At 41.5% G+C, this 21,432-nt stretch overlaps 2 protein-coding genes and 1 pseudogene across 3 annotated transcripts; 1 reads left to right on the top strand and 2 right to left on the bottom strand.

Annotated features, from left to right (window-relative positions):
- Positions 1–1,093: 1,093 nt before the first annotated feature.
- On the bottom strand, positions 1,094–6,187 carry bin2a (bridging integrator 2a). Its single transcript, XM_084014693.1, has 13 exons — positions 5,995–6,187; positions 4,417–4,524; positions 4,260–4,340; positions 3,942–3,996; positions 3,768–3,862; positions 3,517–3,612; positions 3,188–3,295; positions 2,988–3,073; positions 2,828–2,903; positions 2,653–2,735; positions 1,754–2,366; positions 1,589–1,658; positions 1,094–1,500 (listed from the first exon to the last, which is right to left on the bottom strand). Exons 2-12 carry the CDS (start codon positions 4,498–4,500, stop codon positions 1,605–1,607), a joined length of 1,431 nt encoding a protein of 476 aa, XP_083870819.1. The 5' UTR covers positions 4,501–4,524; positions 5,995–6,187; the 3' UTR covers positions 1,094–1,500; positions 1,589–1,604.
- Positions 5,004–7,724, top strand: LOC311016773 (uncharacterized protein). The gene is made up of 5 exons (XM_084014698.1): positions 5,004–5,200; positions 6,199–6,304; positions 6,559–6,665; positions 6,886–7,058; positions 7,143–7,724. The coding sequence occupies exons 1-5, from the start codon at positions 5,041–5,043 to the stop codon at positions 7,419–7,421; spliced, it is 825 nt and encodes a 274-aa protein (XP_083870824.1). The 5' UTR covers positions 5,004–5,040; the 3' UTR covers positions 7,422–7,724.
- Positions 7,725–10,953: 3,229 nt separating this feature from the next.
- LOC311017782 (rac GTPase-activating protein 1-like) lies at positions 10,954–19,557 on the bottom strand (annotated as a pseudogene). Its single transcript, XR_014599285.1, has 15 exons — positions 19,054–19,557; positions 16,390–16,495; positions 16,091–16,293; positions 15,831–15,973; positions 15,393–15,462; positions 15,257–15,310; positions 15,088–15,112; positions 14,811–14,879; positions 14,187–14,311; positions 13,686–13,781; positions 12,990–13,188; positions 12,510–12,615; positions 12,126–12,258; positions 11,148–11,279; positions 10,954–11,090 (listed from the first exon to the last, which is right to left on the bottom strand). The product of XR_014599285.1 is annotated as a rac GTPase-activating protein 1-like (transcript).
- Between the last annotated feature and the right edge of the window lie 1,875 nt (positions 19,558–21,432).

Here is a 21,432-nt window from a genome sequence, read left to right as displayed (position 1 = left end):
TTATCAATTAATTTTGCTTATTTATTTTTCAGTGAATATATATCAAACCGATTCATTGTTTTTATAAAAGTTGTCTAAATACCTTGATAAGCGCAATATTATAAGCGCATATAATGATTGTATTAAGCTCACTGAATGTTAAAGGCTATACTTCAGAAATTAAGTATTGCACATTAAAGTGATTAAAAAAAAAGCACCAAAAATACAAGACTGAGTTTAGTTCAAAGAGCATACAAGTTATAGCAACTTGTTGGCATCTTCAGTTTGCCGTGCTCCATTTGGCTGTGTCAGCCATGTGGTGGCTTTTCTAATTGGGTTCAGCCACAATAAGCCGTGTGAAATATTTGTATATTAGTCCCTATTGTTAACAGTTTCGTCTTTTTTTTTCCAATGCCAGACCGGTTCAAACCAGCACTGTGCTGGTCAGATTTCGGGGGCGCACCCGACATCCTTCCTGCATGGTAAACAACCATGTTTTTTTAAACCGCTACCCAAAGCTGTTGAATCCCTGATGACATCATTTAAGTTATTTTCTCAAATCCATGGGAGACGCTGAAGGTGTTTTCAGACAGCGATGCTCCTCATGGATCTATCTTAACACAAAGCAGCTCTTCTTCCTTCCTGTTTTTGTAAACAACAAGTCCACCCACTCTGTCTTACACAAGTAGGGATTCATCATCGAGATGACTTGGTAGATACTAAACGATTTGTGTTCAAATTTGTCTCGACCTGCAAACATTAGCTGTCATTCAAAGGTAGGAAGCCAGATCCGTCAGCTGCTTCATTAACGTGGATCGTGTTGGGTTCAGAAATGTGTGCTGAGTGAGATCTTGTGGTTTTTTTGGTCCCTGTCATTTTAAAGCCCCATTGGCAGAGAGGCAACCAAGGCTATTGACACCTTCTTGTAAATTAAATTTAAACAAGACAGTAGGATTTATTGTGTACACATTAGAAAATCATTTCTACACATCTTAATATGCCTAGTCATAAAAATTAGTTCAACGTGATACAAAATTTGCTCAGAATTACGTAATAATTAACCTCCACAATGTTCAACTAAATCACAGATTCCAGTTCTATGGGTGAAAAAAATTTAACATCCAATTATAACTATCGTGGAATCTGACGTCCTCAATATACTGGAGTGATCAAGGAAGTTTCCTCCAAATCTATTGGTGCATTCGTTGAAATAACACACATGAAATAACTCTGATTTTCAAATGTTTGGTGCAGAATATATTGGAATATCCGGTCCTGCGGTATTGTATCTTTACTTTTGAAAGGATACCTAAAATGAAACATGGTTGTTACAAAAACACTTTACCCATACTGTGTACTCTATGTACACATTATTTGAATAAAAGATAAATAAGAAAACTAACACCGACAAGTCAATGCACACGTCCACCGTTCCTGACGCCACAGTTGGACACTTCGGTGCGGCTGTCTCCACATTTTTTCTCTTGTGCAGCTGTTGACTTCAATCTCCTCCGTGCCTCTCTGTATTCATGAAAAGCTCAGTCAAATATAGAAACCAGACAGAAAGAAACAATAAGTCTGAGCATGTGAGCACGTAACACATACAGACCTTAAGTTTGAACGCTTTAAACCTCTGTGCTTTTTGAGTCCGGAGATGCTTGTTTTTCCGCAGGAACATCCTAAAGAAAAGTGATGTACAGTATGAGTCATGGCAGAAACACAATAGTGAATAGAGGTCTGCGTCACCAATTCTTCAGCTAATCAAATGACAAACCTTGTGAGGAAATCTCAGCTCCTTAGTGTCAGAGTTTATCCCGGAAACGTCGCCGTTCTCCAGTCCATTTGGCTGAGGAGTGTCGAGGCCCACCGGGCCGTCTTCTGCCTCTTCGATGTGCAGCGGGCCGACGTCTGCTGCAGACAGCTGAAGCTCCAAGCTCTCTGATTCATGGGAGTTGTTCAGTTCAGAGCTGCTCTCACTCTCTGGAGTTTTCCCACATTCTCCCTTATTATCGGACTCTGCAGTAGGCTTAGGCTCGGGCTCCTCTTCTGTCACCCCCATCTCCTCTTCCCCCTGATTGCTTTCTTCTCCAGGCTTCAGCTCGCTTCCAGCTGCAGCGTCTGCTCGTGCAGGAGAACTGGGGGTCTCACTATGGCTCGACTCCGTGTCCAGGTCCCTGGACTCTGAGAAGGGGCTCTCCGACAGGGGTGATCGCGGGGAGACTGCAAGGATGCTGCTCTCTCTGGACAGAGTGTTTTGGCGAGACTTGTCCGGGGACCTAAAGCTAAACCTCTGGCCAGGTCTCGGGCTGTAGCTCTTGTGGAAGTCAGTGAAGCTGGATTTCCAGGCCTTCGGGGACATCAGAGATCGTCTCTTCAGGGAGCCATACCTGAAATCATTTGTAATAGCAGGCGAAAACCAAGGAGATGGTTTGAATATTGGGCTTATATCCCCAAATAGAGACATGAATTTATTAAAAGCATTGTTCCCCCTCCAAAAAAATGTAAAAAACACTTTTTTTCTGTTGCATTATCAGTGAGGAAAATACAACAAACAAGCAACTTTGAACTCACTGTGCTGTTTGGCCACAAAACACATGAAATATTGGCATTCAATTGTATGAAGTCTAATTCAAAATGAATTCAAAATTCAACAGCTAAAAAGAAAAAACCCACCGTTGCATTCCCTTCAAAGCAAACACTTTGTCCGGATGCTGAGCCTGCAGGTCCTTTATCACACCGAGTAGATCAAGGTTGAGCTGAAAGAGGACAGAACTGGTCACTGAAGAATATATTTTATAACGTCACATTGAATGAACATTGTGTGCCAAACGACTCAAGAATAACATACCGTGCTAATTTCCTTATAGAAGGTATCTCGTAGATTTGATACAGCTGAGAAGACTGTCACAAAGCATCCCACGCGACTAAGGAGGAAAGATATCAAAATATACCGTCAACAATGTGTACACGCTTACATCTCATGTGGTAAAGTAAATATTACAGCAGACCTTTCAAAGAGAGCAGGCAGCTCTTCTTTTAACTCAGTGTTGATGCTCTCATATACACTTTTGGCATCAATCATATCTTCTTTTGCCTGCAAAGCAAAAAAATTGAATTAATTTCCAAATATATTTTTTATCAAATGAAAGTTGAAATACACCGTAAAAAGAGAGAGAGAGAGAGAGAGATGCATGCCATTATTACTAACCTTGTTTATCTTGACATCATCCCTCTTCTTGGCACTCTGTAGTGCCTCCAGGTGGTGAAGGGAAGAGTCGTAGTCCACCAGTTTTCTTCCCCTCTTGGCAACCTTCTCCTTTAGATTGAAAAAGATGGGCACTGCATTCCAAATCACATTTTTCTTTTTGACTTTTAATACTGCAGCTTATGAATACATGTACCAAGCACTTTTCTGGCACATTAAATAGCATGGTAGAATGGAAATGCACAGACATGGTGTGTTTGCTCTCAGGCCTTTTGCCCTTCTCGTGCACTCACGTCTGTTTGCTTGCATACTTGCTTCCTTTTTTTCCTTACCTTGACATCTGGGAATTGGCTCACATAGGACTCTGTGGTGCGTACTGCCTGGTCTAATAGCTTCACCTCGAAGTCATTCCACAGGAGGTCTTCCCCCTTATTAAAAGGTGCAGCATAAATATTGCATTAATGATGTATGAAAGGAGGGAGAGAGTCGGGTTTAGGAATGTGTGAATCCTGCTGCTTCAGTCCTTGTAAAACAGAAATGTGCAGTATTAGAGCGTTAGCACATCTCTGGTGATCACACTGACCTCTACAATGGCTCCTAGATCTTCCTCTCCAGCCCAGTCAGTTTCATAAGCATCAAACAGAGACTGGGAAAGGCGTCGCGAAGCTTCTCGCATGTCTGTAAAAAGCAGACCCTTCTATATGAGACCTGCAGAGCACACAAATGTACAGCGTCTACAAGCAAGAAGCATTTTCACCTCTAACTGCATTAATGTAGTTCCTCAGGTCCTTGTGTATCCGGTTCCCATCAGTCTGCAAATAGGCAAAAGGAGTGTCAGTCGTTTGGATGTATGAATTTTATGATGTGTGATTCTCTGAGCATAGACAATAAATCATCCCAGTGTTTGCATAAACAGTAGAGACAGCAGTGGAAATGTTATTTTTTTTAAATGAAAGTCCTTTTTCGACTGTTCACATTTAAAAATATATATATTTTATCCCCCAAAACAAACACAAAAACAGTAACTTGTTGTAACCACTGTCAATTTTCTCAGCAGCATTAAGCAAATGATTACCTGCTGGTCATTAAACTGTTGGAGACAATGTTCGAAGTCATCATCTCTGCTCTCCACTGTCTTTCCCAGCCTTTGTAGTACCTTCAGAATAAAGCACATCCGTCAAAGCAACTACTACTGAATGGTTTTATTGCTATTTGGGAAACAGAACCTTTACCTTTTCTTTGCTTCTGCTCAGCTGTCTTTGGACTTTTTTCGCAAAGTCACCGCTGTTGCCTTTTGGACTTGTGCTGTCGGCCATAGTTTGTCTTGATTGTATTTATGTCTGATGATGAAGGGAAAAGGAGAAGAGAGACATTTGGATTATACATGCACCATGTCTGTGATTATTTTTACAGTATGGTATAAGTACATCTACTACAGTAAAAAAAAAAGTGAAAGTGAGGCAAATAGAAAGTACTAGAACACTGAAACCTCTGGCTCTCAGTTATGGAGGATGGGACCTGCCAAAACCCAAATAAAAATAAATGACTTGACAAATAAATGAAAACAGAAATATCAATTATGTCGCATTTAATCCATTAATTCATACACACTTTTTTGGTGAATTTTTTGGGGGCTTATTCATTTAATCATCAATTCCATTTGTATTGCTTGTTTTTATTTCCCCAGGTTCGGACTCATGGCGGCTCCCTGCACACCGGTTGTGGAACTACACTAATCCTCTGACGACTGCAATACCCAGAGTTCCCAGCGGTCAAGCCACTCCCATTAGTAGAATGGCAGCGGCGAACTTTAACCAGTGTTGATATATCCCTGTGGTTGTAGGAGGAGTGGCCCCATGATAAAGTCAGACCAGATTGTGGAGCTGCTCGCCGCCCTGCAGGACTTTGTCATGGGGAGCACTGTGGTGAAATGTGCCGCCGCCGACCTGGGCATCCAGTGGGCCGGCTGGGCTCTGGCTGCAGCCTTCAGGACCGAGAAGTTTTATGATTTGGCAGGTAATGGGAAAACAAACAAACTGGCGAACACTTCCCTTCGTCAGTGTTGATTCGCGCACATGTTCTGTTTTAAGTTCCTGACTTGAATTGTTGTGAACTCGACAGAAAAAGCGAATCATATTTAATACGCGAGTTATTCAAACGTAATTCAGCTGCGTGAGTTGTAATTTAGTTTCGAAAATGCATTCCGCTCTTCACATGACATGTAACCATTATAAAAGCCGAGTTATCTAAAGCAGCTTTGTTGTGAAACAGCCAGAAGGCTCCTCCCTCCTTCCGGTTAAGATCCAACCAGCTTAACTTAATGTTCAGGGGCGGAGAAAGAGATCACGGGACGCTCCTATTAAACAAAACGGGGAGCCCTTTTTCTATTTAAAGCAAAGAAAAAAACCCCCATAACATTAGGCCTACCTTGTACTAGCTTTTCAGTTGTATTATTTGATATCAGCTTTTTTTCCTCTCTTACGTAGTCAAAATGAACATTTTGAGGTTTTGAACTGATAAAACGAGCAACGTAAGGTGTCACACTGTCATTTAGCAAATTGTGAAAACATCTCCCACAATTCTGACATTTTATAGACCAATTTTTTTTTTTAGCAGATTAAACAATGATTTCTTAATGATTAATATGATGGTTAAATTGCAGCTCTGTGTCCTTGTGTCCTCACCTTTTACCCAATTAGATTTGAGGCTTGAATAGAGATCATTACCAAATCATTTGTTACGCGTAAAACAGCACATCTTACCTGCCGACACCAGTGACTGATTTCTCTATAATTTCCCAAATGAATCACCTTGACGCTTCCCTGGGACTCGTCCTCTTCTGGCTCGCCACCGTGCACCGTGCTCCTGGATATACCCTTGAACTTTGGAACCAATTGTCTGCAGTGTCCCGAGTAAAAGATTTATTGAACACGCCTTACTGTGCAACAAGTAGAGCCATCCACCATGCCCATGTCCCAACCACCCTGAGTTTACAGCTCTCCCTCTCTTTTCAGGCTCTGGCACATTTATACTGCTTGCCCACCTGAGTCGTTTCTGGGGAGGAGCCAGTCATGTCCGCCAGAAGGTGCAGACTGGGTTGGTGACAGCATGGGGACTCAGGTAAGTGAGACAGCGTTGACCCCCGTTGTTAAACACACGGTGACACGCCCCCTCCTCTGCACGGCTGAATAAAACTCCAACGGAGGAATGCTGATTAAACCCTCCGTCATTAAAACCTGCAGCTTTGTGTAAATTATAGAGGGTCCTTGGCGAGGTCAGAGGAGGAACTAATGAATGTGAAACCTTCCAGTCAGGTTAATGAATAATGCCTTTGGTTAATGTGAATGGACGTTAACCGTGTTCTCTCTCTGAAGGCTGGGGACATTCCTCTTCATGCGGATCTTGAAGGACGGTCACGACCGCAGGTTCAACAAAGTCAGAGACAGCCCAGGGACTTTCTTTATATATTGGACTATTCAAGGTACTCGAGAAGTGATGCAGATGCCTTCTTCTCAAAACCGTAGTCCTTGACCAACTCTGCTCCAAGTGGAGAGGGTTGCCTCATATAAATCCCTGTCTAGTTTCCAGCTCTCAGTATGCAGGTATTCTATGTCTGTTAGTGTAGGATGAATATATTTAGTTCTTGGTGGTATTGAGGCGAGGCTGGTTAAAGATGATTCATTTTTTTCCGTTTCTCTCAGCTATGTGGGTATTTATGACCCTCCTGCCCACCCTCATGCTGAACAGTGAGAAGCGAGATGTGCCTCTGGGAACGAGGGACTACATTGGCTGGACTGTTTGGGGCCTCGGTTTTGCTACCGAAGCTATTGCAGACCAGCAGAAATGGCTTTTCAAGCGCGACCCAAATAACTCTGTAAGTTTACAGTCCCCCACGTCGCACAACCAGTAATGCATCATTCACTGAGATTAACTGTCAAATTCATTTTTATGCGTCCAGGGGAGATTCATCCAGAGTGGCTTGTGGGCCTACAGCAGACATCCAAACTATTTTGGAGAGATCCTGCAGTGGTCGGGTCTCTGGCTCTCAGCATCATCAGTGATGGAGGGTCCTCAGTACCTGAGCGTGGTGTCGCCTCTGTTCGTCTGGTTCCTGCTACGTCACGTCAGCGGCATCCCCATCCTGGAGAAGCAGGCCATGAATAAGTGGGGATCTGACCCAGGTTTCCAGGACTACATCAAGAACACTCCTCTTCTGTGGCCATGGCTGAAATGTTGATGTTAAATTGATGGACATTTAGTCATCTGAGGTCCCAGTAATTGCTTCACACATTTGTGTTATTTTGTAAAATACATTCATAACTCTAAAATGTACAGGTTGAGCATCTCTGCAATGAAAAAGATGGCTGTAAAGATTCTGTCATGTTAGAATAAGTTGAGATGTGTTGGAAGAAGGTCACTCAAGAGAGGAGACAAAGCTGCCTGCGTCATCAGAACCAGAGCCCAGCATTTTTGTAACAATTCAACAATAACCTTCATCCAATTCAGACCCAGTTTTAACTTTTCTCCTAGTTTTTTTAATTTTTTTTTACCCTTTTTATTATACAACTTCTTCTGGTCACTTTTCATGTTTACAAGTACAACACTAAATGCTGTCCCGTATTGGTTTCTCCCTCCAAGTGTGGACAATTCAGAACAGCTATTAAAACTTTCTAACGTGGTAGGGCAACACATGCAATACCCAACCTTGCAAATCTTCTCCTAACCCTTCCTAAAGAGTTAAAGACCAATTCACACAACACATGAGTAACTAAATCATTCTCAAGGTTAACCAACATACAGAAGTTAAATGCCTGGGACTCCACAATCCTCCACAGAATCCTCTTGGAAGAGAGGTGAATCTAAAGCAAGTGTATGCTAGATCAAAAAAAGTTGATTTCTTTTGGATATATATATTACAAATAGACCTAGTAGAGCGGTCAAAGTAGAGCCTGCTAAAACACTGAGTGGGTCTGATTCCCTGCTAAATCAGACCCAATGATTTATGGTATGCAGGTTCCCCAGAAACTCCTGCAGCTCAGACCCAGATCCGGCAGCATCGAAGCTGGATCCACATGCAGGCAGCTGGACTGGTCAGAACCTGCTACTATAAAAAAAAAAAAAAAAATTTTTAAATGGAGCCCGACAGCTGCAGGTCTTTATGACACAAAGTAATGGTGCTCATGGGAACGCTACCATCATTGTCCACAAGTGCTGCCAAAATCAACACAAAAGTAAAGTTCCTCCTTGTAACCAGGATCATACAATCTCCATTTACATACTCTTGTGATTTAGAAAGCTAGGACACAGCACAAAGCATTTAAAAAAAAAATAACAGACAATTGTCAAGGTCAGAAATGTATTTTATAAGTTATGACGTTTAGAGCGTGAACTTGTTAAATTGTGCTTATTGTTAATCAAATAATGCCACGGCAACTTAACTGGCTAATCATACAAAGTAGTTAACTTTGGATGGGATTGCCCATATGCATCCACCCAATGTACAAACATTACAGAGAGCAGTAAACATTAGGAGCAAAACGACCTGATAGAGGTTACAGCCTGACAAACCAGTGAACAACGTTCCTGGTAGTGCTACACAAGTTACACAGTCAAGTTTTTTTAGATGATAACTGATTAGATCCACTTTAAAACTAAGCGTTCTTAAAACTAATGTTTGTCATTACAGTACGAAGAGCAAGGGGACATGCAAGCTTGTAAACAGCAACATTCTCTGGAGGATGAAGACAATCAAAACGCTAAAAAAGGGAAAAGAAATTCCAACATCAAAAAACTTTAGATAGATAAGATAGTGTTACTAGCAGTCACACATTCAATTACAACTTTGAAATGCCTAATAATCAGTTATTCAACTTCTGAGTTACACATGAGTTGAAAACTGTCAAAAGAAAGAATTGACATTAGAAGCAGTTCACAATAAAACTATATACACACACACACACTACATATTTTCACCAAGCTGCACATTTCTCAAAGTATTAAAACGGTACATTCCCATTGTGTTAAGAGGTGTAAAGAAAATGTTTTGCTACACATTTAGCAAAAGCATCAGCTCTTAAGACACAAAAGTATGCATAGATGGGAAAACTATTTTGGTAAAAAAAAAAAAAAAGTATCCTTTTACAAACATAAAAAAAAAACAACAACTCTTACCAATGTGAAACATTAAAACGATTATAAGAAGACTAAGAGACTTAGGCGTTTATAGCAATTAGCAAAGGGGTACCTTAGTACATGTTATGCATAAATGTGAAAATAAGTATTGGTTGTTATTGCAGTATCAATAAAAGAGTTAAATATAGCTGCTGTGGATTATTTAAGGAGTGGGGATGCAAAGAATTTCTCTTGGCGACAAAGTCCGACTGTGGATTTGCTCTTGCTCCCGAATCTGCAACAAAAGAGTGCAAATAATGGCATTTAATGGAATTAGGAATCGAAGGCAATAAATCGAGTCAATGAAGGATAATGAGATATTGTACAGAAGATTAACTTCATGAAAGATGTTCAAATGTCAGCTTTTCTCCAAATTTGAGAGGCTTTTTTTTAAAGCTCTGTTAAATTCGGGGGAAAGGGATGGGGGAAATAAAGATTGCTGTTAATGCTTTGTTACCTGAGGGCCATACTGTCGCTGAAATAAAACAAATGGTTTGATATGAAAAAAGTCTCACCACTGCAAGGTGACTGATGACTGCAATGGGAGGGAGGGGAGGTCAAATCATTTAAATCATTTCCCAATCTATCCCAGATGGTCATATTGATGTTGTAGTGTTATTTAAAGGAGTCATAACCTGGTTTTATACGTATCCAGCCCCCCTTGGATCGCTTTTGATCAATTCGTAAAACTTATTAGAAAAAAAAAAAAAAAAATTTAATCAAACATTGAGCTTGTTCTGACCCTTTTTCGTACCGCGATTTTATCACGCGAGATTACGCGCGAGGTTTTGACTGGTCCGGATGTGCATTGTATAATATGTAATGAGGCGCGCGTTGATTCGCCGCAGGAAGGACAGAGCCGGGGGGGCTTGCCTGCATGCAGACTCCAAAACATAAACAGCCCCCTGTCATGGCGCACACACTAAATGACGAACCTTACGGAATTCAGGCATTTATGTACGAACCAGAGTCGGAACCCGAACCGGAGAGTGAAGAGCCAGAGACGGTTGAAGAGACACGTTTACAGCAGGACGTCAGGTAGCGGACGGGGGGGGGTTGGGTGGTGAAAGAGGGGTGGGCTTATGCAAGTAGCCTCCACGGTGACGTCACCGTAGGCGCAGAATCAAAATCTCGTGCTTTAGGAATGCACACCCTTGTGTGCTATTCCTGTTCGGAAAAAGAGCAGAAGCGAAAAAACGGTGCCACTTTCAAACTCCAGCCTTTCAGGCAAGTTTCAACTGAGGTCAAACACATATGCATGTTTTAACAAGAGAAATTGCGATTTCCTGGTGATGACTCCTTTAAATAATAAGGGATATTGTGAGGCTATGTGAATAATATAAGCCTGTCATTTAAACTGCAAAGTCAAACAGGAGTAACTTATATAGGACTTGCAAATTCAATTGCTTTAAAGGAATGAAATATACAATCCGACAGGTCTGGACCACTCGTAAATTATGTTCCCAAGACAAAATTTGTATAATGAGAGAATTGGTGAACGCGGCCAGTTCTCCTAAATCACTTGTCCAAACCACTTAAGAACAAATCTGTTCATACGAGCAATTCTTGCATGAGGCCCATCGATTTTAAAAAGCGGGTTAAAACAGGGCAGATGGGGAGTGTGGTGGCGTGTTTACCTGGGCAAGAGTGGACTTCAAGCGCTGAGACAAGGAGCTGGGAGAAGGGGTTTTATTGAGCTGGTGCTCTGGAGTAGTCAGAGGTCCCAGAATGCTCACTACAACAGCACAGACATTACCAGAAAATATAAAATCATAAACAATGGGTCCCAGACTCTCACAAATGGTGCAGAAAAGACTAGAAAAGACACACAGTTGATCAGGTGGTCCAAGTTCAGGGTCTCGCTTTCTGCCATCACAAACTGGGCCCAGTAATCCACCGGCAAAGCCAACAGACGATCCACAACCTGAACGGAAAGAGATCAGCAAGAATGCAAACGATCAGGGCTATTTCAGTGTGTTGCCTCATCCTCTTTCAACAGCGCTGAGTTGGTTATGTGGGTAGATGCCCTGGGCAAGACGCAGCACAATTACTAAAAGGTCTATTGTACTGTGATGATGTTCTGTAGTATTATATAGTATTTAGCTTTTTAGTGGTCTCTGCGTGATGTGGTAGGGCAGTACTTTATTAAGCTGGGTTCAAATTATTTCCTTAAAAAGTGTAATATTTATAACTATGTTTTCCTTAATGTTTAATCACATGACACTAAGAGTCTTTGTTGTTAGTCATTTGAGTGTTAGATCTACATAGAGACCTCCACGTACATTTCTGCTGTTATCACATCAATATCCGCCTCACTGGTTACACCAGTTAGTTCACAATAAAAGTATTTTACTGGCATAAAACAGAGGGTGGATTGTATTATTAAATGTGCTGACTTCACATCTGAGGGAAACCCCACCTGCCCTCATTTTCAAAAACTCAGTGGATCTGAACGAATCACGTGGCGATTCATTTTGGACTAAGAACGGCAGGTAAAGGGTGAACATTTTGATTGTCTGCACAATGTTTGTCACCATGGTTAAAGCTGACAACGGTCAACAAACAAACAAGGCAGTCATTTTCTCCTTTTTTTTTTAAATGGAAAGGGGAGGAGTAGCCATGGTGAGCCGTTATGAGCTGCAGGCTAACTTACTCCTTTTACCACTCACCATGTGAGACGTATCTCTGGGATCCATGGTGGTTAAATGCAGCCTTGTGACTAACCATATTTCAAAAAAGACTTTGATGTTGATAAATCGTTCAGTCCTACCTTGGGTTGTCGTCTGGTATCCTGCAGGATTGTCATGGGGTCAGGGTTGGGGACTGCATGACCCACAATAGTTGGACCAAACACTCGAGCCAAGTTACTGATGTCCATCCTAGTGTCCAAACTGTCAGCAACTCTGAATGATTATATGAAAAAAGATTGCAGACCCCTGGGTTAAATAAACAGAATAACTGCACGGTGTAAAATCAGACGGGATACCCACACATCTTTGCTTACAGCAATTCAACCCAATTAAATTTAGGAGCTAATGAAAAATAAAAAGGTCAGTAAGAGAGAGTATTGAATATTGACACGTCCCAACACTGACTAGAAGAAATATGCCAGGCATCAAAGCAGGGTGAATGCTAGGTTAGATTTAGATCTCACCTCTTCAGGTGAAGGACTAAGAAAGCCAGTGTGTCTCTGTTGGGCTGTGGCAGGTCACTGATGGTTTGGTACATCAGAGCCATGCTGTTGTCGTCATCTGAAACCTCTGAGGGGGACGAAAGATAACTGTCAGCAGAGACCAAGGAATGGGAGGCTGTGTGGATTTATTAACCACTTGAAAGCAATTGTGTCCGACTCCAGTAACAAACAAATACTACAATGGCTCACAAACTGAAAGATCAATCTCATTTGTTTGTTCTGGGCAAATTCATGCCCGAGGTTTCCATCACTGCTCACTACAAATTGCAAAAACAAAATGGAAGCACATATGTTGTTGTGTAAATGTCTGCCATCCATTAAAGAAGTTACACAAAGTCGAAGTTAATAAAAGTAATACGTTATTTATTTAGTGTCCTAGAGAGTCCTACACATCAGAAACAATGACTAAGAAAAGCACCAATTCTAACACCAGTCACATACCGGCGGCCTCCATGAAAGTATGGTTGAGGCGGAAGGTGAGAAGAGGCTCCTTGAGGTTCCTCAGAAAGTCCTTGAGGAGGCCAGTGATAGCATTGATGTCATCGACCTCGCTGAGCACGGGAACCGTTTTGCTGCGCAGAAACTTTTCCTTCAGGTCCTTCACTGTTCGATCAGCACCGGACAGACGGTACAGTCCAGCCTGAAAGGAAGACAGACAATTAGCCAATATTTACCCATTCATTTTCCAAAGCCAATGGTTTCATTTGTATTCAAACTAAAGAAACAAGATGCACGATCATCATCGAGCTTTAGAGAGGCTGGCATCATACAGAGACAATATTGGAAAGAGTCAAGCTTGTTGGTTTCCCCAGCTTCCAGTGTCTGTGCTAAGCTAAGTTTAGTGTCTCCTGGCTCTAGCTCCCTACTTTGCACACAGAAATGATCAATCTTGAGAAAATGAGACAACATAAAAACAGAAAGAAGAGGCCATAATCACAGTCATAAAGCAATCAAGAGATCTGGACTGAAGCAATTACAAATTTAATCTCCCCGGGAACAGATGGTCAGATCACTGTTACAGTACCCCGTTGCAGCTTGAGGGCAGCACATTAAACAGGACTACAGTTGTGTGAGGCTTTACAACTGTTAGAATTTAATTCATTATCGATATTATTAGCACAAAGAAACACCACTCACCTCATGCAGGCCCCTTAGCTCAATCTCACTGACGCAGTGGACTACAAGAGGAGGAATCATGGGCGTTGTGTCAGGGACGTAGTCTGCAAGCACACCCTGGGCACAATGGAGAAATGGGGTAAACTATCAGCACAAATGTTATCAGTGATAACATTTCAGAGACGATGAGAGAACCCACGCTTACACGGGGAGAACATGCAAACTCCACACAGAAGGAACCCGGGCCGACTCGAGAATCAAACCCAGGACGCTCTTGCTGTGAGGCGAGAGTGCTACCCACTACACCACCGTGCAACCCCATTTTGTTGTGTCAAATAAAAACAAGTAAATACACTGTTTAAATAAGTTTCTGTACAGAAAGAAAAATCAATAAGAGTAGATAATTACTTCATTGCCACGTTTGATCAAACGAATTGACCTTAATAGCAAAAATATGTAATGACCTTAAATCCATCAAGTACTGGAATGTGCTTATCTAGTCATATAAAATGGTATTCGTACAGTTTCTGAATCAAACTCATGAAGACGGACACCTCCATGGCTCTGCGGAGTACCGGGTGCTGCTTCTCCCTGTCCGTCACGGTCATCATCAGAATTGACAGATTCTGAGCCCCACTCCAGGGCAGCTGAACAGGAGACAAAAATGAAGACACTGTCAAATAACTGCTCCTGCATATTCAGACTCAAGACATCCATAAAAATGCAAATATTACAAACAGGCAGACGAGCACAGTCTCCATTGATTCAATTATAATTCTGTTTTGGCTGCATCACAACAGGGCCCTGTGCAGTAGATTGGTTTGCTGGATGATGAGCCTAGATTTGTCAGTTATTATAAAATGGCTTTAAAAAAAAAGTACCATCTTGACTTCATTTAAAAATAAAAGTATGTTTTAAATGGATTGTAGTAGAATATAATTGTCCCTAAAAGAATGAAAGAAAAAAAAATCACTGAGGCATAAATCAACTTTGAATGTGTGTTTGAATAATCAAATTAGCTGAATGAGAATTAACATGTTAATTTAAACTGGCTGACAATATTAGTTTGGATTACTTTAGTATTAAATGAAGAAGGGGGCCGATAACAGCCCAAGTTTATATACTGCATCATTAAAAAAATCTTACCAGTATTTCTCCTGCTGCGAGTCCAATAAGGAACAGTCTCAATCGTAGAAACGACCTCGTAGAAACGACCTGTCACAGATTTAAAAGCAAACTAACAGCAAGACTAACCACATTCATTCAAACTATGTCAGGGCTCAACGGTGTGTTTTCAGTTCTGGTTACAGACTTCTGATTGCAAAAGCTGAGAGAGCATTTCATTTTTGTTCAGCTTATTTTTTTTTGGAGTGATCGGGGTCATGTGTAATACACAACACATTTCATTAATGAAAAAGCAAACATGCTAACCCTCCCTGAAGCTCTGCCTGTTGATTGAGACCATTTAGAGGCATCCGGTGGACCATCCACATGATTTCTCAAGGAGCGCCGAAATCAAGACGGACATGACAGCTGTAGCTCCAGTGAACATAAAGCCATTCTTCCAAACACAAATGGTGAACTTGTCATACCTGTTCCTCTCTTTTCTTGAGGCGCACTGTCCTCACGGTGGAGGAGTCCCAATCCTGTCACAGATTAAGTCTATCAGAACCATTTTTACTGTATATGATGTTAAATAATATGTGATACTAAAAAGGAAGTACTTACAAGAGAGTCATCCGTTTTGTCGTCGCTAATATCTGACAAGATGGATGCTGACTCGTCTATTGTCATCAGTCTACAAGGAGCAACGGAAAATGTATCAAGCCAGTCAGCAGTATTTCCCCACACATACATTTTATTTACATATGCCTCCACCCGTAAAGTGTTTTATTTGTCATTCCATCTTCAAAAACCTAAATTGGAAAGGATTTGAAAGTTCAGAGTGGTTTTACAGTGTGCTGTAACGGTGCTTTCATGTGATAAATAGATGGGTGACATGGAAATAGATGGGTGAGTTCTTCAGTTTCAAGTTAGCTTGGGGAATACAATTCTGTGTTGCATCTGAGCCTCAAGTGTCAGACGTTAGGAGATGAGGGTAAATCTTCAGGGACACTGTACTCCATATTTAACATGGCTTTGGCAACAAGTAACAAGATTTATTACCTTCGGCTGGTATTCAGGCTGGCTGCTGCCTGGCAGTTTGTGTTCAGGAAGGCAAGAGCTGAGCGCTGCTCTGCACTCAGCTGGATGTTGTCGGATGATCCCTCACTGGTCAGGAGGTACCGGTTCAACTGTATTTGACGGTCCTGTATAAGAGAAATGCAAGCAGAGCACAAAAAAAGACTCCTTGAACCAGGTGCAGAAATAGTAGATCGGTAAATCAACACATCAGCAAACAAGGGTCTGCATTTGATCTAACATACCAATTTCTCACAGTCTGACTCAGCCTTCATCCTGCGCCGTATCTCCACGTCTACTTGGTTGCGGGCATGTTTCAGTTTGACCTCCAAGGCTGACCTCTCCGTCTCCGTTTTGGTGAGCACCTCTTTGCAAGAGGCCAGTTGTAGCTGTGCACTCAGCCATTTGCGACCGCAGTCTTCAAAGTCTTTCACCATCTGGATGAAGCCTGGAGGGAGAGACATAGATCTGTGTCAGGCATCTGTATAGCAACGTACAGCATATATCCCAAATGATAGACAGTAAAGAGTCATACACTACTCACTGGGTTCAATGTCCTCGTTAAAAAGGTCAATTTGCGTCCTCATCTCATCATATAAGCCCTGGAGGCTCAGCATATCCGTCTGCATGATGACCTATAGCTGAAGGCCCTTAAAAGACATTCATTAAGTACAGTTAATGCATAGGACACTAGGAGTAACGGTTTTACAAAGACCGTTACTCCTTGGTGTGTCTCCTTTGAACTCGATACCAACGGAAACAATCCATCAAAATATCAATTACCCAGCAAACATTTTGACGTCTATTTGACGTCTAATCAACGTCGGTCAGGCAGGTCAAGTCGACGTCTACCAGAGGTGCTGAAATGAAAGTTTTTCTGACGTCGGATTTCGACGGCATCAATTCACGTCGTTTCGACGACATATCAACGGCTCACAGAGCAGGCTACTTCAATCTATGTCATTATTACGTCGTATAGACGACTTTTCAACGTCTCTACGTGACGTCTATTTGACGTCTAATCAACGTCTGTCTCATGACCGAAGTCATTTCAACGTAGTTTCGACGGCATATCAACCTTTGTCAAAATACACATGTAATGTATTGCATTTAAAAATATGTTTACCTAAATCTAGTTTCAACTAGTGCCAACATAACTGGCATTACCACATCCATACATTCTATGACAAGCACAGCTCTTGTACTGTATACATGTGCAATTCTTAATGCTCTAATCTACAACTATTTAAATTAACTTATCAATTTCAGCAAAAAAATCCTTAAAATGCAAAGAGGTCAAAAAGTCCAATAGACAACACCAGCAAATTTCACATTTGCAAACTTAAAATATCACAGGAATGGTGAACCTGGTCAAAACTTTCATAGTAAATAAACTCACCTGTGATAAAGTAAAAAATACTCGAGTAATGTTCACCCATACTGTAAAATACAAGTAGTACATGGACTAATCTCAGGTAAAAAAAAAAAAAAAAAAAAAAAAGACAGCATTCAGGACCAGATATATGTAACGAGTTATCTATGTATTGAATAATTGAATAAAAAACGAACATGTATATTGGAAAAAATGTTTTATTGACTTCCTTTTTATTACAGTCCTGTGGGGGTCTGCCCCTTGCCCCCACTCCTTGCTGGGGCATGTTTAAGGTGGTTCTGAATCACACTCTCTATTTCTGCATCTGTGGCCTTTGGACTCCATCTCTTCACAGCAGCTGGAGAGAGGGCATAATAAAAAAATAAACATTTTTACAGAGCGCCTATTCAGATGTTAAATGCACTTTATAGATGGCAAGAACAAATTATAGAGCGAAAACCTTCTGCGCATGCTCCGTCTCTCCGTCACGTTTTAGGTGTATGTCAAGCGACACCTATAGGCCTGGCATATGAACTACAGCGTTTTCGGTGGATCCGTCTAGATGCAAATATTCTTGAAACAATGCCGAGGAAGCCCGTCTGGACTAGAGTCCTTAAGAGAGTCTTAAGGACTCTAGTCTGGACGGCCCCTTAAAGTGTTATGGTTCTGTAACGATGCTAAACCGAGAGTTGCACAGATGTTCGTCTCGGTTTAGCATCGAGCACCTCACGTAGCCTGTGAGCTAACTCAGGGCTAGTTTCACACGGCAGCTAACTCGGCTGCTAGCCGCCGCTCGGTTACGGATAAAAGCAACAAAAAAAACAGCTATCTGTAACAATACACGATGCAGCAACAAAATCAAAACTCTAACATGCAACTGATAAACGTATAATGTCTTACCAAACACGGTTTCATTTTAAATTACAGTACTTTTAGTAACTCACCTTTCACAGGTGTCTGTGTCTCCTCCTCGTCAACTGACGCTGCAAAGTTCTTCTTGCGCATGCGTAGGAAACCGCTAGGTGCGCTAACTACGCGAGGAAAAATAGTTCCTAGATGGATGCTAGAATCACAAACATTTTAGCCCACATTGCCAATATGATACTACATTATTTTCTTAAATTCACGAACATATTTCCATTATTTCGAATAGTTTTTAACATTCGTGCGTTGATATGTCGTTGAAACAACGTCTAAATGACGTTGGTCATTTCAGCCCCTCAGGTAGACGTCAAATCAACCTGCCTGCCCGACGTTAATCAGACGTCCCGACATGATTGGATATCTGCATCTCGACACAGCAGTAGATAGAGGAAATCATTCTTGACACTGTTTTTTCAGTTAAATATGTTTTCTTTGAGATCATATTCCCCCTAATGTTATCATGTCGAAAAGAAGTCGAATTAAAGTCACGTCGTGTCGCGACGTCGATTGGACGTCTTCATCTAGACGCAGGTCGAGCAAACGTTTTCTGGCAGTTTATTCAGTTAAACCTCTCTAAAATGCATATTTAATAAGGTCATATTTGCCATGATATTATTTTATGATGTCGAAAAACAGTCGAATTAAAGTCACGACGTGACGCGACGTCGATTAGGCTAGACGTCTTTATCTAGACGCAGGTCGAGAAAATGTTTGCTGGGAAGTTACAAACAGGCTCACTAAAAGCTAAATACGTTATGTTTTTCATCACTTGCTAACTCGTTCAGTTATTCTGCTTTCTTCCGTTTCTGTTCGTTAGTTTAGCATTTCCAACTGGAATAACTGATAATCAACACGGCGGTTAACGTTATTTTAGCTGCCACGATTTAACAGTTACCAGTTACAGTTACCTACCGCTTCAGCGCTGGAAAAATGTTGGTCAAGAAACCGCTCCGGTTATGTTTGAGCTACTTCTATCCTTTTCTTCTCTCTTTTTTTTTTTTTTAGCAACCACCTTCACCTTCACCTTCCGTAAGCTTCTGCTCCCACAACTGCATTAAGCGCGTTGCATTTTGGAAATTTCGCCGCGAGCCAATGAGAGACCGATATCAGAAAACTACTTCCGCATGCGTATTTTTCAAAATAAAACCATCGCGACGGTCCCTCGTCGAATCAGTTACTATCACAAAAATGCACAGACAGACAGAAACGACTAACAAATGTTAACTGTCAGCTCGGGTTAAAAGTATAATGTTATTAGCTAAAAAAAAAATAAGAGAAAGAAAGAAAGAAACAAATAGAGAATCAAAAGTAGGAATCAATAAAATAAAAAAAAACTCCACTTCCGGTCACAACTTGTAAAAAGATTCAGACTGATTTCTTGCAGTATTTAAGTGGAAACATAGCGAATATGGAGATGATGAATGCCACTACATGGAGTTTATCTGGCAGTTGGGATGTAATGTCCCGCATCTGCCAAAAACGTTTGTTAAATTGTCATCTTATATCTATGTTTGGTCAGCCCCCTTGTATATTTAAACCGTTTCTTTTGCAATTTGAATTTCATCTGTGGACATAGGGCCTATACTATACACACATCCTATAGGCTACTACTAAGTGAACATGTGCATGGTCCTATGGTGAGTTAAAATGCATCGAGATCCCTCCTGCTGAAAAATACACTTAATTATATTATTGTAATAAAGTTTAGCGCCTAGTGACGCAGTTACTCTACCCACGGTTACCCGCGAATATTGCTGCCACCACCTTTAATTAACCCGGTCAGGTCCGGTCAAAGCACCATAGAACGCAGGCAATCTGAAGGAAATAATGCTCTTTATTCATCGGACAATTCATAAAATGGATACACGTTGGCCAACCAGCAGCACACGCCTTTAAATAAACACAATTGGTCTGAGTAATTAAGTAAAAGCACACGTGAATAGGTAATCGGTCACAGCAGGCTATATTTCATCAAGTCATCAATTCAACACTGCAATAATAAATGTCAATGCCACACTTCTCCAGTAGTAAACACCACTACAAGTTACTTGGAAAACAGGTCACACTTTTTCATATACACACGTGATAAAAGTCAGACACTAAAAGGAATACAAAAAGCTGTGGCGGCCGTAGCCGAACGGTAGTCCAACAAAACACACACAGGCACGCACACACACACACAAACCCCCCCCCCGATCCCGTATCAAATAATTAAAAGCGGACTTCCCTGTCCGGGTTCAGTGAGACACCGTCGTCTCACTGAAAAGCAGGTCCCAATGTCTCTGGGTCACTTACACATTCCGGGTAGCTCGCTGGCGTTCCCCTACACTGGATTCTGGCTACGTCCAAAGACCAGCTGTCTTTCTCCGGGCCAATAAGCGGTTCCCCGGTATCTTCAGCGCCGGTGGTGCTAACCGACCACGAGCGATCCCCACCCTCAGTCCCCGAAGTCCGAGTGAACCCAACGGCTCTCTCCGGCGTGCTTCCAGTCTCAAGCGACAAAAACTAGCTCGCGAACAACCACCCACTTCCCCATTTTAAGACCATCAGTTCATTAGGCTCAGGTGTTTGCACGCAGTCATTGTTTCTCATTACTGATCGCCACCAGCTGCGCTATGGGTGCTGTCAGTCACCTCCCCAATTTCTCCACATTATTGTATTATTGCATACACTACTAGAGTGAGTAGTTTGGATTATTGTATTTTTTAGACTATTAGGAGTTTATCATTATTATATTAAGGGAATTCAAAGTCACACAATTCAGTCACAGCACCGACATATCAATACAATTGTCTGTTAATGTTTCACCAGCTATTGTGTTTAATATTCATAATTACTTAATTTTGACTGTCTCTAGGAATGCTGAAACAGCTTTAGTCGCATATGCACCCTACCACCTGTCTGAGCCAATCAATAGCCTATGAGATTGGAAATAGGCGAATGAATGAACGACAGTCACCCGTGCAGTGAGGGAGGGGGAGAGAGAGAAGAAGATGAAGAAGAAAGAAGAAGCCCAGTGAGAACAAATTTGGGATTAAGCTTTGACTCTGGATTAACGTGGAGAGACCATGTGAAGGGAATAGTTCAAAAAAGTAAGGGAGTATTGAATGTTATGAGGTGTTTGGCCGGGCTAGAATGGGGGGCTGATTTTACGTCACTAAAATATATATACATTGCACTAATACGATCTAGAATAGAGTATGGTAGCGTGGGATATGGATCAGCAGCTAAATCAATCCTCTTACAGCTAGATGTCATTCAAGCTCGAGCACTGAGAATTTGTCTAGGAGC

This window comes from Eutrigla gurnardus (genome assembly GCF_963514095.1).
Source record: "Eutrigla gurnardus genome assembly, chromosome: 8".
NCBI classification, from domain to species: Eukaryota; Metazoa; Chordata; class Actinopteri; order Perciformes; family Triglidae; genus Eutrigla; species Eutrigla gurnardus.
This window is presented reverse-complemented; position numbering and strand designations above follow the sequence as displayed.

Excerpts from the sequence above, each read along its gene's own strand:
- bin2a (XM_084014693.1), bottom strand. The coding sequence starts at position 4,500 with ATGGCCGACAGCACAAGTCCAAAAGGCAACAGCGGTGACTTTGCGAAA. Across the intron at positions 3,613-3,767 it reads ATCTAGGAGCCATTGTAGAG|GGGGAAGACCTCCTGTGGAA; the intron begins GTCAGTGTGATC and ends CCTTTTAATAAG. Across the intron at positions 3,074-3,187 it reads ATGATGTCAAGATAAACAAG|GCAAAAGAAGATATGATTGA; the intron begins GTTAGTAATAAT and ends TTTGCTTTGCAG.
- LOC311016773 (XM_084014698.1), top strand. The coding sequence starts at position 5,041 with ATGATAAAGTCAGACCAGATTGTGGAGCTGCTCGCCGCCCTGCAGGAC. Across the intron at positions 6,666-6,885 it reads TATATATTGGACTATTCAAG|CTATGTGGGTATTTATGACC; the intron begins GTACTCGAGAAG and ends CGTTTCTCTCAG. Across the intron at positions 7,059-7,142 it reads AGCGCGACCCAAATAACTCT|GGGAGATTCATCCAGAGTGG; the intron begins GTAAGTTTACAG and ends TTATGCGTCCAG.